The 15,410-nt window shown below is 50.9% G+C and overlaps 1 protein-coding gene across 5 annotated transcripts in view; it reads right to left on the bottom strand.

The window, feature by feature from the left end:
• Positions 1–15,410, bottom strand: part of LOC125447018 (serine/threonine-protein kinase BRSK2-like) — a 183,179-nt gene that overhangs the window by 8,585 nt on the left and 159,184 nt on the right. For 3 of the 5 annotated variants that reach the window (XM_059640766.1, XM_059640769.1, XM_059640768.1), the window contains 3 exons: positions 6,369–6,975; positions 4,955–5,000; positions 2,332–2,455 (listed from right to left, as the gene is read on the bottom strand). In XM_059640766.1, the coding sequence (XP_059496749.1) occupies positions 2,332–2,455; positions 4,955–5,000; positions 6,369–6,975 (777 nt within the window). The remainder of the gene's footprint in view (positions 1–2,331; positions 2,456–4,954; positions 5,001–6,368; positions 6,976–15,410) is intronic. The other 2 variants (XM_059640767.1, XM_059640770.1) reach the window with 2 other exon arrangements.

Genomic DNA, 15,410 nt, shown 5'->3' with positions numbered 1-15,410 from the left:
CCCATGCGCACACCTGCACAGATCACCTCCCCTCCCACACCCCATTCACACCAGGGTGGAGTCGTTAGACTCTGCACCCAGCTTGAAACAGTGGAATTTCTAGGAGACAGTGGCCAGGTTACAATCTAGGCCATTCAGGCCCTTGAACCTAGTCCACCAATTAGTGAGATCGTGGCTCATCTGATTGTAACCACCGTTCCCTCGAATTTTCTGGCCTTCTGCACAGACCTCGGAGATCCGTGCACAGCAGGTGAATTCCGGAACTGGAAATGAATGTTGTGATCCACATCAGCCTGTTTATCAGAGCAGCTGCACATACAGCTTAGAGGGAACATTACTGTAGCTTCAACTCCACACTCCCCACTAGCGCTGGTATTTTTTAAGTTCATTATCAAGTACCTATCTACCTGTGCCTTGAAAATATTCAGTCTCTGTTTCCAGCACCTTTTAAGGAAGAGATTACCAAAGACTCAGAGATAAAACAAAATCTCCTCATCTTTGACTTAAATGAGCCGCTCCTCATTTTGAAACAGTGAAGCCTGGTTTTAGGATCTCCCATGAGAGGGAAGATCCTCCACATCCAACGCTATCAATATCCCTTCGGGAGTTTGTATGTTTTAGTCATCACCCCTTACACTTCTAAACTCCAATGTATACAAACACGGAAAGTTTGAGGAGATTTGTAGCTCAGGGTGTGGATGAGGTTGTTGACTCCCTCACTGAACTGGTGGGTTTAGTTGCTAATGTTTCATTACCTGACTAGGTAACAGCGTCAGTGAGCCCCTGCTGAAGTGTTGGCGTTCTGTCCCACTTGTTATTTAAATGCCTCAGTTTGTTGGGGGTGTTTGGTACCATTTCCGGTTCTGTTTCTCAGAAGTTTGTACACAGGGTCTGATTCAATGTGTTTGACGATAGACAATAGGTGCCGGAGTAGGCTATTCAGCCCTTCGAGCCAGCACCACCATTCTTTATGATCATGGCTGATCATCCACAATCAGTATCCTGTTCCTGCCTTATCCCCATAACCCTTGATTCCCCTATCTTTAAGAGCTCCATCCATCTCTTTCTTGAAAGTATCCAGAGAGTTCGCCTCCACTGCCTTCTGGGCAGAGCATTCCATATATCCACCACTCTCTGGGTGAAGAAGTTTTTCCTCAACTCCGTTCTAAATGGCCTACCCCTTATTTTTAAACTGTGTCCTCTGGTTCTGGACTCCCCCATCAGCAGAAACATGCTTCCTGCCTCCAGAGTGTCCAATCCTTTAATTATCTTATACGTCTCAATCAGATCCCCTCATCCTTCTAAACTCAAGTGTATACAAGCCCAGTCGCTCCAATCTTTCAACATTTGATGGTCCCTCCGTTCCGGGAATTGAGTTCTGGTTGGAATACCAGGCCTCCAGGAAATCCCTGACGTGTCTCTGGCTTGTGCGATTATTGATGTGTTGTCCCTGTTGAATTAGTGTCTCTCGTTGTCCGTGTGCCGTGAGACAAATGAGAATTCATAGAATCCCTAGTGTGCGAAAACAGGCCATTCGGCCCAACAAGCCCACACTGCCTTCTGAAGAGCACCCCACCCAGATTCATTCTCCTAATTTCCCATGTCTAACCCACCTAACATCCCTGTGTACTACGGGCAATTTAGCATGGCCAATCCATCTAGCCTGCACATCTTTGGACTGCGGGAGGAAACCCACGCAGACACAGGGAGAATGTGCAAACTCCACACGGACAGTCGCCCGAGGCTAGTCTCTTGGTGGCTAATTGGTGTTCATGTACCTGTATTATCAGTTTGGCCTATGTCGTGTTTCTCACGGTCCTTGCTTGGTGTTTTGTATATTACACTGGTTTTGCTGGTTTTAGGTACAAATGTAAAGAATCCCATACATAAAAACCAGCAAAACCAGAGTAATAATGCAGCCCGAGCACTGTCAGCCTCAGTTAGTGAACTCTGACCAACACACCTCCCCACCCCTGACTTGCCTTGACCTGGAGACAGTAAGAACTGCCGATGTTGGAGTCAGAGGTAACACAGTGTGGAGACGGAGGAACACAGCAGGCCGGGCAACATCAGAGCAGGAAAAGCTGACGTTTTGGGTCTTCTTCAGGAAAACCCAACACCAAAACATCAGCTTTCCTGCTCCTCTGATGCTGCCTGGCCTGCTGTGTTCATCCAGCTGCACACTGTGTTATTCCCTTGGCCTGGTGTCTGTGCGCCCATGCCCTGGTAGGCCCACATCGGCCGGGGTGGAGGGAGAAGCTAGACTCTTCATAGCTGAAAACGATGCTAAATATAGACAAACTGGTTTCAGAGGAAGAAATAGGATCTCACTGAGAGGAAGGCGTGCACAATGTCTGCTTTGATAGAGCTCAGAGGCTTGTCTCTAATGACGACGAATATTTGTTCCTCTTTGTCCAGGTTGATGAAGTTTCCAAACCACGACTTCTTAGCGAGTCTGTGGAGAGAGAAAGGGAGAGGGAGGGAGAGAGAGAGAGAGAGAGAGAGAGAGAGAGAGACAACTTGCTTTACTCAGCAAAGGCACTGAGAATGAGGCTGCTCCAGGGGTGAAGAGCAGCAGAGACAGAGAGTCTAGAAAGTACACTTTCCTCAGGAATGGCACGTTCTTCCTAAATGTTTCCCCATTTTAATGCCCCTGGTTTTGTTTGTGATCCCAGAGTGGAACAATGGGAGGCAGGGCGGGATATGAAAGCTGTTTTGTGCAGAGGGGAGGGGAGGTGTGAATGGGACAGGGGAACAGGAGGGTCTCAGGGTTGGGCAGCTGGTTTGAAAGCTTCGGTGGTCGAGGTGAGGGGTGTGGTTCTTGTTCAGGATGAGATTTCCCCCTTGCCCGGGGGACCAGATGTTGAGCGCTGGGAGAATGAACAAACACCCGCTCATCTCCACAAATGCAGGGATTTAAAGGGACCCTGCAACTGTCAGAGCTCAGTGTAATCGAGACCAATTGTGCTTCAAAACCTGTGACCCTGAAATCACATTCCCCGACCCCTCTGATGACCCAATGGATGGGAAACCCTGGATTTGATACCGTGTAAATTTCTTCTGTGCTGATACAATCATCCAACGGGAAAGGTACAGCTTAAAAGTGTAGACTTTGCTTTGTACTGTATGGCGTTAGACATTGAGTTGATTTTCCTCCACACTATCCCATCAACCAGCCTCTCATGGCCCTATGCTAGATGGAGCAGGAGTTTGATAGACCTCTCTACAGGGGTTTTAGTTAATTCACAGCATGTCGGCATCATTGCCATTTATTGCCCTAGAGATGGTGGTAGTGAGCTGCCTTCTTGAGGTTTAGTGCCATTAGGGAGCGAGGTGCAGGATTCTGGCCCAGCAACACTGAACAAATAGCATTATATTTTCAGGTCAGGATGGGGAGTAGCTTGGAGGAGAACTTCAAAGTAATGGTTTCCCATGTACCTTTAGTGGGGTAGAGGTTACATTTGGAAGATGCTGCCAAAGGAGCCCTGGTGAGTTACAGCAATGCACCTTGTAGATGGATGCCATTAATGAGTGAAGGTTTGTGGATGTGATGCCAATCAAGCGAGCTTCTTGAGTTTTGCTGGAGCTGCTGTCATCCAGGCAAGTGGGAAGTATTACATCACAGTCCGACTTGTTGGTGATGGGCAGATAGCAGGGGGCGAGTTCCTTCACCTCCAACCTGTATTTAAATGGCTGGTCTGGTTCAGTTTCTGGTCAGTATTAACCTCTAGGATGTTGACAGCAAGGGATTGAGCAATGGTAATGACATTACGAAGGGGTGACGGCTGGACTGTCTCTTGTTGGAGTGAGTCACTGTCTGGCACTTGTGAAGTGAGAATGTCACTTGCCACTTGTCAGCTCAAGCCTGGACATTGTCCAGATCTTCTTCCACTGGACAGGGGCTGCTTTAGCATCCAGGATTTGCAAATAGTTAACAGTTTGCAATCATCACCGAACATCCCTACTTCTGACCCTATGTTGGTGTAAAGAGTGTATATTTTTACATTGTGTGCATTTTTGACATGTGGAATGAAGTGGGAAAAGGGCTGTTTTAAAATAAGGATTGTGGAAGAAACTGCTTACATTATAGAAAAGGAAGTTGCTCAAGCTGTGTGTGTTGTGTTTACATTGCTGCTCAGATCAAGCAGTGGGGCAAGCTGTTTGTAGATGGACTGGCACCGGGGGGGGGGGGGGGGGGGGGGGGGGGATGTGTACAAGTGGGATTCAGCTGGCAACAGATTGCTGATTGGTTAGGGGAGTTGCAATCAGCTGCAGATACAAGAAAGCCATGAAACCAACAACAACTGACTCCTGGGGGTGGAGTAGCAGTCAAAAGGTCTCGAGCATGGAAACTGGAGCTTCGGCCCAACCTGCCTATGCTGGCCAGTTTTCACCATTTAATCCAGATCCAAGTGGCCACGTTTGGTCCATATCCCTGCCATACATATCCCATCCATGCACCCGTCCAAATGTTTCTTAAATGATGAAACTGTATTTGCTTCCACCACTATCTCTGGCAGCCTGTTCCAGATCTCAGCACAATCTGCCCCTCTGGACTCTTTTGTATCTTTCTCCTCTCACCTTAAACCTATGCCCTCTAGTTTTAGTCTCCCCTACCCTGGGGAAAAGCTGTTGGCTATCTACTTTATCTATGCCTCGCATGAATTTATCGACCTCTATAAGGTCATGCCTCAGTCTTCTACACTCCAGTGAAAAAATGCCCATCCAGCCTCTCCTTGTAACTGAAACCATCTAGTCCAGGTAGCATTCTAGAAAATCACTTCTTCACTCTTTCTTGTTTAATAATATCTTTTCTATATTAGGGTGACCAGAGCCTGCAGGCCGTACTCTAAACATGACCTCACCAATGTCTTGTGCACCTGCAATAAGATTCCCCAAAACCTGTACTCAATGCTCTGGCCAATGAAAGTTAAGCATGACAAGTTGAACTTACTCTGGTGAAGATTCAGGTGTCAGGCTGGACATTTCCTCAGTTGGTACTGCGTGAGACAGGGAGGAAGGAAGGAGGAGACTGTATCAGTGCAGAACTTTATCAGCAACAAAGAACTTAAAACCTCGACTCCTCACCCCCCGCCCCCAGCTCCTCGCCCCCCGCCCCTCACACCCCGCCCCCAGCTCCTCGCTCCCCGCCCCCAGCTCCTCACCCTCCGCCCCCAGCTCCTCGCTCCCCGCCCCCAGCTCCTCGCCCCCCGCCCCCAGCTCCTCGCCCCCCGCCCCCAGCTCCTCGCCCCCCGCCCCCAGCTCCTCGCCCCCCGCCCCCAGCTCCTCGCCCCCCGCCCCCAGCTCCTCGCCCCCCGCCCCCAGCTCCTCGCTCCCCGCCCCCAGCCCCCAGCTCCTCCACCCCCACTCTGTTACTTGGAGCAACATGGGAGTGGCTAACCCTGCCAGACAATGGCTTTCATTATATCCCTAATGGCCACTCTCCAGCACAGGCCTGCAGCCATGCAGGTCAGGGACTGGGAATCAGGGCCTCTACTTCATTCTGAGCCCAAGACAGGCTGCTGTCAATTATTCTTCTTACGGAGTATGTGCGTCTCTGCCTACAGCCAGCATGTGTTGCCCGTCTCTAAGTGCCCTGAAACCAAGGGGTAGCCAGGCTGCATTATGGAGAAGTTATGACTCCACACTCAGTAAGGGTGGCAGATTTCCACATCTAAAGGGTGATAATGAATTGGGTGAATTTTTTGACACCATCTGAGACTTTGTGTGTGGGATTTGAAATCACATGCCCCAGGACCACCTGGTCCTAATGAGGGCATTTTGTAAATTGGGTGATCAGTAATTCTGGTCTTCCCTTCCAAATCCCACTCACCCCCCGGTCCAACCCACCACACACCTCCGTAGCATGGTCTCACACCCCTGCCCCACCACCACCCTCCATACACCCAACCCCACCCTCCGACCCTCTGTAGCACTGTCTAACGCCCCATGCCCTACCACTACTCTCCACACCCCATCTCTTATCCCCACCCTCCATACCTGACACCACCCCATCTCCCCACCCTCCACTCCCACACCCCTACCCTTTGCCCATATGGTCCAATCCCCCACCACACCCTCCACACACCACCCCACCCACCCAGCACCCACCCACCCCCCCACCCCTGGCCGCCATCTTCCATCCCAAGCCTGGTCCCCTCGGCACCCCCCACCCCACCCTATGCCACCTTCCTACTCCAACCACCAGCCCCTCATCACATGTTTCCAACCCCACAGCTCACTCCGACCCCACCATGCACCGCACCTACCCCCTCCACCTCCGCAATGCGGGTTACCGCTCCGTGCCCGGGGGGGGGGGGGGGGGGGGGGGGGGGGGGTGCGTGGAGTTGTAGCCGTGAATGTCTCACCTTGCAGCTTCCTCCGGTGGAAGCGTGGCGACCCGAGGAAGCTGTTCTTGATGGAGTTGAGGCGGGTCCTCCAGGGCACTCCTCCGACCCCGGGGCTGGACGGCGGGGTCACGGCGGGTGTGCTGGTGGGGCTCTCCTTTGGCGTGTGGATGGGGGTTCCCAGCGGGGTGGGGAGGGGGCTGCCTCTAGGGGAGGGGTGAGGGGTCACCTGTGTGGCAGGGATAGATTTGGCGCTCGTTTTAGTAGCTGGCAAAAACCGAGCCGGGGGGGAGGGGATGAAGGAGGGTGGGGGGATGGAGTGGTGCAGTGGAGATGGCACAGAGGGGTGGTGGCACGGGGGGCTCGGGGAAGGAGAGGCGGCCGCCAGGTTGATGGGGAGAGGGTTGGAGCGGATGGGTTGCAATGGCTTCTCGCTCAGGCTAGCCTTGGCCGGTAGGGTTTGCGTCTTGGGATCAGGTGGACGGTGTTGGTGGTGTTGATGTGCGAATTTCGACTGCCACACAGTACCAGGCTGCGGCGTGAAGTCCTGACATGGGTCGTGCTCAGGTGAGGCGGGTGAGAAGCTAAAGACAGGGCTCTGAGGAGGGACAGAGAACTTACGAATGGGCTGAATGTCATGAGAGGAACAGTCAATGTGAAGCAAACAAGAACAAGAACAACAAGAACAGCAGCGATTCAGCAGCATCCAACACCGGCACGAGGAGAGAGGATTGCAAATCAAAGAGAAAACGCTCACAAAGTAACACCGACTCCTGCGCTCAGGATGTCTCAGAGCAGGGCACTGCCTCAGCCTCCTTGCCCAGAGGATACACTGCCACAGCTTTCTTCCCTGTAACCCTTAGATGTTTCACAGCCCATTGTACTGGGCATTGAGAATCCAGTCTAATCCCGTTTTCCAGCACCCGGCCGCGTATGCTGTCGGCAACATCCCAGCCAAGTAATGGAACCCCGACAGAGTGGAAGCAGGCCATTCAGCCCATCGAGTCCAACCCAAAAAGCATCTGTCCCAGGCCCATCCCCTACCCAATCCCTGTCACCCTGCATTTTCCCACGGCTAACCCACCCAGCCTGCACATTCCTGCACGCTGTGGGGCAATTTAACACGGCCAACCCACCCTAACCTATGGACTGTGGGAGGAAACCCACACAGTCACGGGGGAATGTATAAACTCCACACAGACATTCACCAGAACTACTGAGAGCCACACACACACACACACACACACACTCTCTCTTAAACTCACTCACGCGCACACACACACACTCACTCTCTCTTACACTCACACACACACACACACACACACACACACACTCTCACACACACACACACACACACACACACACTCTCTCACACACACACACACTCTCACACACACTCAAACAGACGCGGTCAGGCGTTGCTGGAGCCAACGGTGTAACTAAGGGATAAGGCAGGATGGGAATCAGTGTTACGTCTTCCTAGGATGTCCAGCCAGTTATACAGAGAGATAAACACACGCACATGGTCAGGGGCTGCTGGAGTCAAACACATGGACATCACAGTTAACGAGGGTAGAGCTGGATGAACACAGCCGGCCAAGCAGCATCAGAGGAGCAGGAAGGCTGACATTTTGGGCCTAGACCCCTAGGCCTGCGCCTCTCATCGTGAAGTGTCCAGACTCAAAACGTCAGCTTTCCTGCTCCTCTGATGCTGCTTGGCCTGCTGTGTTCATCCAGCTCTACACCTTGTTATCTCAGATTCTTCAGCATCTGCAGTTCCTACTGTCTCTGAAACACACGCACATCACACTTGCACAAAAGTCATGTGCACACAAAGCAACACACACGTGAATGCGAACACATACAAAAGGCACAAAAAGTTACAAAATGCACAGAGAGATGCTAAACACACACAAAAAGCACAGACACAAAAAGCACATGCAAAATAAAAACGACATTCAATGTTACGCAGTAATCGTGATCTACCTGGTCAGACGTGTGATGACACACTCCTCTAGAACAAAGAGGGCTTGAACCCTGGCCTCTTCGCTCAGAGGTGGGGACACTACCACTACATCACAGATTCCTCCTGCACGCAAATGCTACACAAACAGACACAGTGGTGCACGAAGTGATGTGATTATCCCAAACACCAAAATGGTCCCGGCACCCTGGGCCTGAGGGATTAGTCGGCTGCAAGAGGACACAGGGAGCATGGTTCTGGGAGGTGGGGGCAGGCTGACGGGGACCCTGGGGGATAACGGTGAGGGGCTTCCTCCCATCTCGGTGTTGGCACACTCACCCCACCACTGCCTTGCTGCCTTCTCCAGCTGCCGAAGTGACCAGGGAGGACGGGGCACTTCCCAAAGACAGGAGGCTTGCCTGAAACGATCCTGTTTGTACTGTTTCTGTATAAAAAACCTGACTGTTCTGCGCCAAGAGGACACCTTTAGTTATTTTCTCGTTTGCCCATCTGCCACGCTGCAGCAACGTTCTGATCAGTGGATGAATGGGTTTTAGTGTGACACTTCACTTTGTGATCATATGGACAGTACCATCCTTGTTTCTGGCAGCTGCCACTCTCCATTTCTGTGACACTCTTATATGTGACTTGTCACCAGGGAAAAGAAAAAGTCACCTGCTTTCCACACGTTGGCACATCTCGATTTTTGTGACAGCACTGTTACAGTGTTACCGACTGGAGATGTCGACAATTCGCAAAATCATAAGGCAAAACACATAGGAACAGAGGCCCAAATTAATCAGAAACAGAAACACAGGCAGAACATACCCAGAAACACAAAGAGAGATTCCAGGCAACACAGAAACACAGATAAAACACACCCAGAACCAGAAATGACAGACAAAAACAGACAAAACATTTTGAGAAGCTTTGTAGCTCAGGTTGAGGTTCTGGACAAAACATACCGAAAAACAGATGTCTACAACAAACCACCAGAAACGTACACAGGCAAAAATATGCACAAAAGCGCATGTAACATATCACTCCAGAACATACACACAAACTATAAAAACAGGAAAAACACAATGCAAAATGTACACACAAAACACCAAGAGCATAAAAATACTGCACAGACAAAAACGCACTTAAACAACACACATAAATATATGCAAACACAATGAAACACAGAAATGCAGAGAAAAACACATAAATAAGGGACAAAAATATATAGAATGACACATCAAATGCATATGGACACAACTGGTTTACACAGTAGCATGAATATAACACACGAAAAGGCGCACAGAAAAGTCAAAAACCACACCCAAAATCATATATGAACGCACACAGCACAGACTTAACAACAACTCAAGTGCAAAACTGTATGTACAAACACACATCATGGGATACAGGTTCTGCAATGTGGCAACTATCCCAATTGATCCGCTAGTCCTCACCATGCTCCAAGAATCTGGAATGGCCCCTTCCTCTGTAGCACTGCCCTCTCGTGGCTGATCATCAAACTGAGGTGAATGATAGTCGTCTGAACTGAACTCGCACTGAGCCTCTCTCTGAAGAGCATCCCACCCAGACCTCATTCCCTTCCCCCTGTATTTTTACATCGCTTCTGCGGAAGGGCCACCAGACCCGAAACGTTAACTCTGTTTTCTCCTCTCCAGATGCTGCCGAGCTTTCCCAGCAACTTTGTTTCTGTCCCACCTAAGCTGCACATCTTTGGAGTGTGAGAGGACACCCAACCGACACAGGCTGGATTCGAACCCGGGTCCCTGTGAGGCAGCGGTGCTAACCACTGAGCCACCCCCATCCTCTCCCAGATTACAAACTGGTGGTGAACTTCTGATAAAACACTGAGACATCCTAGAGTCAAGGGTGCACCCAACAAAAAAAAAGCACAACGATAAACGGATGTTGTGTGGGAGCAGCGTCGCGACTCTGACAGACTGTTTCATATCTGGTGACATTGTGTGTATATTGGCGACCCCTCCCAAGCCCCTGCTCCAACTCCCCACTTCGTTACATGAAACATCAGCGAGGACTCTAACCTACTGACGGGGCCTGTTCCGTTTCCCATTTGATTTTGGTTAAAGCTGCCTCCGACGTAAAACAGCGAAGCCGTTTCAAAACAGAACCAGCAGCAAAAGCAGGGCCGGCAGCCTCCTGCATTCATATGGCGCCTGGTGCAGGCTGAAGACGCCTTACGGGAAGGTGTTCCGTAACAGGAGCCTGCGGCCGAGCCAAATTTGAGCGGACCTAATGTTTGCACAAAGGGTGCGTTTCCAGGAAACATTTTTTACAAGGAAGGGGCAGGGAAAGGGGGAAGAGGTTTAGGGAGGGAATTCCAGAGCTCAGGTCCCAGGCAATGAAAGGCATCCCAAAAGAGGGAAAATAAAACAGTCACAAAGTTGCAAGTGACACTCATGGTCTGACTCATCTTGAGGAGTCCAGAACACAGTGCCAGAATTACTGAGGGGTTGGCAGGTGCTGCCGATGCTGGAGTCAGCGATAACGCAGTGTGGAGCTGGAGGAACGCAGCAGGCCGGGCAGCATCACAGGGGCAGGGATTTCTGAAGAAGGGTCCCGACCCGAAACATCAACATATCCTGCTCCCTGGCCGGCTGTGTTCCTCTAACTCCACGCTCTTGCCAGTATCACAGGCTGTTTCCTTCTGCGAGATGGCCATCAGTGTCAAAGTGATGTTAAACTGAAGATTCACCCCGAGGCCTGTGTCAGCCTTTTGCCTGCTCCAACAATAACGTGGTGCCCATCTCGGTTAAAGGCTGGAGACCCTAAAATGTTGCAACTTAGCTCGGAGCTCAACCCTGACGATGTTCCCTTCCTCAGGGCAAACAATTGGGGATGAGACTGGTAGCCTTAATCTGCTGAATATTCGCAGAGGATGGTTGAAACAAAAAGGATCCTTTTTGTTTTAAAATGCCTCGGGACGAATTATTTTTTCCCTAATGCTGCGGTGCTGCCTGATCTTCAGTAAAACAAAAACAGATGGTAAATGAATGACTGGAAATAAATCCTATAGGCTGCAGTGACACCAAACACCTCTTGGTGTCACTGTTGACTCCTGTGGTGCTACATACCTCGACAGTGCACCCCAATGGCAAAGGCCAGTTACTACAACCAGCAGCAAATAGGTCATTTTACCCCGAGATGGGCCCAAACTTTCAGAGAAAGGGGCTACCATGTGATGCATTTACGCTGAAGTCTCTTTTCAGACAGACCTGGCAGTTTAACTTAAGGCTCCCAACTTTGTTCATCCAGCTGAGGAGATTCTGATCGTGAAATAGCAATGTTACTGAGGTGGACGGGCCAGTGAGCAACATTTTGAGATAACAAAGTGTGGATCTGGGTGAACACAGCAGGCCAAGCAGCATCTCAGGAGCACAAAAGCTGATGTTTCGGGCCTAGACCCTTCAGAAAGGGGGACGGGGAGAGGGAACTGGAGTAAATAGGGAGAGAGGGGGAAGCGGACCGAAGATGGAGAGAAAAGAAGATAGGTGGAGAGCAGAGTATAGGTGGGGAGGTAGGGAGGGGATAGGTCAGTCCAGGGAAGACGGACAGGTCAAGGAGGCAGGATAAGGTGGTAGGTAGGAAATGGAGGTGCGGCTTGAGGTGGGAGGAAGGGATGGGTGAGAGGAAGAACAGGTTAGGGAAGCAGAGACAGGCTGGGCTGCTTTTGGGATGCAGTGGGGGGAGGGGATGAGCTGGGCTGGTTTTGGGATGCAGTGGGGGGAGGGGATGAGCTGGGCTGGTTTTGGGATGCAGTGGGGGGAGGGGACGAACTGGGCTGGTTTTGGGATGCAGTGGGGGATGGGGAGATTTTGAAACCGGTGAAGTCCACATTGATACCATTGGGCTGCAGGGTTCCCAAGCGGAATATGAGTTGCTGTTCCTGCAACCTTCCGGTGGCATCATTGTGACACTGCAGGAGGCCCATGATGGACATGTCATCTAAAGAATGGGAGGGGGAGTTGAAATGGTTCGCGACTGGGAGGTGCAGTTGTTTATTGCGAACCGAGCAGAGGTGTTCTGCAAAGCGGTCCCCTAGCCTCCACTTCGTTTCCAAATGTAGAGGAAGCCACACCGGGTACAATGAATACAATATACCACATTGGCAGATGTGCAGATGAACATCTGCTTGATATGGAAGGTCATCTTGGGGCTGGGATGGGGGTGAGGGAGGAGGTGTGGGGGCAAGTGTAGCATTTCCTGCGGTTGCAGGGGAAGGTGCCGGGTGTGGTGGGGTTGGAGGGGAGTGTGGAGCAGATAAGGGAGTCGCAGAGAGAGTGGTCTCTCCGAAGTCAGACAAGAGTGGGGATGGAAAAATAGCTTGGGTGGTGGGGTCGGATTGTAGATGGCGGAAGTGTCAGAGGATGATACGTTGTATCCGGATGTTGATGGGGTGGTATGTGAGAACGAGGGGGATCCTCTTTGGGCGGTTGTGGCGGGGGTGGGGTGTGAGGGATGTGTTGCAGGAAATGCGGGAGATGCGGTCACGGGTGTTCTCGACCACTGCGGGGGCAAAGTTGCGGTCCTTGAAGAACGTGGACATCTGGGATGTGCGGGAGTAGAATGCCTCATCCTGGGAGCAGATGCGGCGGAGGCGGAGGAATTGGGAATAGGGGATGGAATTTTTGCAGGGGGGTGGGTGGGAGGAGGTGTATTCTAGGTAGCTGTGGGAGTCAGTGGGCTTGAAATGGACATCAGTTTCTAGCTGGTTACCTGAGATGGAGACTGAGAGGTCCAGGAAGGTGAGGGATGTTTTGGAGATGGCCCAGGTGAACTTGAGGTTGGGGTGGAAGGTGTTGGTGAAGTGGATGAATTGTTCGAGCTCCTCTTGGGCGCAAGAGGCGGCGCCGATACAGTCATCAATGTAACGGAGGAAGAGGTGGGGTTTGGGGCCTGTGTAGGTGCGGAAGAGGGACTGTTCCACGTAACCTACAAAGAGGCAGGCATAGCTGGGGCCCATGCGGGTGCCCATGGCCACCCCCTTAGTCTGTAGGAAGTGGGACATCAATGTAACAGAGGAAGAAGTGGGGTTTGGGGCCTGTGTAGGTGCGAAAGAGGGGCTGTTCTACGTAACCATGAGGCAGCTGAAGCTGGATCTTGATGAATACAGCAGGCCAAGCAGCATCAGAGGAGCAGGAAAGCTGATGTTTCGAGCCTAGACCCTTCTTCAGAAAGGCCCGAAACGTCAGCTTTCCTGCTTCTCTGATGCTGCTTGGCCTGCTGTATTCATCCAGCTTCACACCTTGTTATCTCAGATTCTCCAGCATCTGCAGTTCCTACTATCTCTGAGGCTGGATCTTGTTTGTTTTACCATTTAGTCAATCCTGGGGAATCCCTCCAGTATGGATGTGGGCCATTCAGCCCATTAAAGCCAACCCTCTGCAGAGTATTCCACCCAGTAACCCTGCTTTTGCCATGGCTAACCCACCCAGCCTGCACATCCTTGTTCACCATGGGTCAATTTAGCACGGCCAAGCCACCTTTGGACCACACAGACACAGGGAAAACCTGCAAACTCCACAAGGACAGTTGCCTAAGGGCGAAATCAAGCCCGGGTCCCTGGCACGGTGAAGGAGCAGTGCTAACCACTGAACCACTGTGACACCCTCAAAAAATTGATTGTTTTATCCTTAGACAAGTCTTATTGAAGTTTGTTTAACTTTTACAATGGAATCCTCTGGAGGCAAGTTGGCGCCACCTTGTGGAACAAGGCCTGAAGGTTCCAACACAATTGAGATTCTGTGCTGTGGGCAGGGCAGGTAGAGAGTGCCTGTGCTTTAACAACCAGCTTATCCTGTACATTATCTTCACAGCGTGCTGACACCAGGACAGGGACATCAGGCAGCCTCTTACAGCTGGGATTTCAGTAGAGTGGGTCAGCTCTACGCCACACACACACACACACACACACACACACACACACACACACACACACACATGCACTCTCACAGAAAGACACAGTCACGCACACAGAAACATAGTCACACATAGACACACAGTAACACATACAATCACACACAGTCACACAGTGACACACAGTCATACAGACAGAAACATAGACAAACACAGACAGACACACACACACAGTCACATACACAGACTCACAGTCACATACACATAGTCACACATACACACAGAAAGACACAGTGACACACAGACACCCAGTCACACATACACACCGACAGACACAGTCACAGACACATGCACAGGCACACAGCCGTATACACAGTCACACATACACACACAGTTGCATACACAGACACACACACAGTCGCATAATCACACAGACAGACACAGTCACATGCATATACACACAGTCAGGCACACAGTCACACACACAGACACAGTCACACATACACACAGACAAACAGACACAGTCACAGACACATACACAGACAGTCATATACACAATCACACATACACACAGACAGACACATACACATACACAGACACACAGCCGCATACACAGGCGCACAATCACACAGACAGACACAGTCACATACATAGACACACATACACACAGACAGACACAGTCACATACATAGACACACATACACACAGACAGACACAGTCGCATACACAGACACACACACAGTTGCATACACAGGCGCACAATCACACAGACAGATAGTCACATACATAGACACACAGTCAGACAAACAGTCATACAGGCAGAAACATAGTCACACACACAGACACACATACACAGTCACACTGATAGTCACACACACACATACACACACAGGCGTACAGTCACACAGACACACAGTCACACAAGGAGACACACAAAGAGACACGCACACACAGACACACATACACAGGGAGACACAGTCACACACACAGACACAGTCACACACAGACATACATACATAGACACACACAGACAGGCAGATACACAGACAGATATATTCACACACACACACACACACACACACACAGACAGGTGAGGAGATCTCACATTGTGTTAGTGTGGCGCTGATCCCACCCTGAGTGCTGTGAAACCTTAGGACTTGCAGTGGCCACAGCCTGCAATTGGTTGTTGGGGTGGTCAGCTGGTC

The sequence above is a fragment of the Stegostoma tigrinum genome, chromosome 38, assembly GCF_030684315.1.
Source record: "Stegostoma tigrinum isolate sSteTig4 chromosome 38, sSteTig4.hap1, whole genome shotgun sequence".
Classification (NCBI taxonomy): Eukaryota; Metazoa; Chordata; class Chondrichthyes; order Orectolobiformes; family Stegostomatidae; genus Stegostoma; species Stegostoma tigrinum.
Note: the sequence above shows the minus strand (reverse complement) of the source record. Positions and strands in the feature narration are given on the sequence as shown.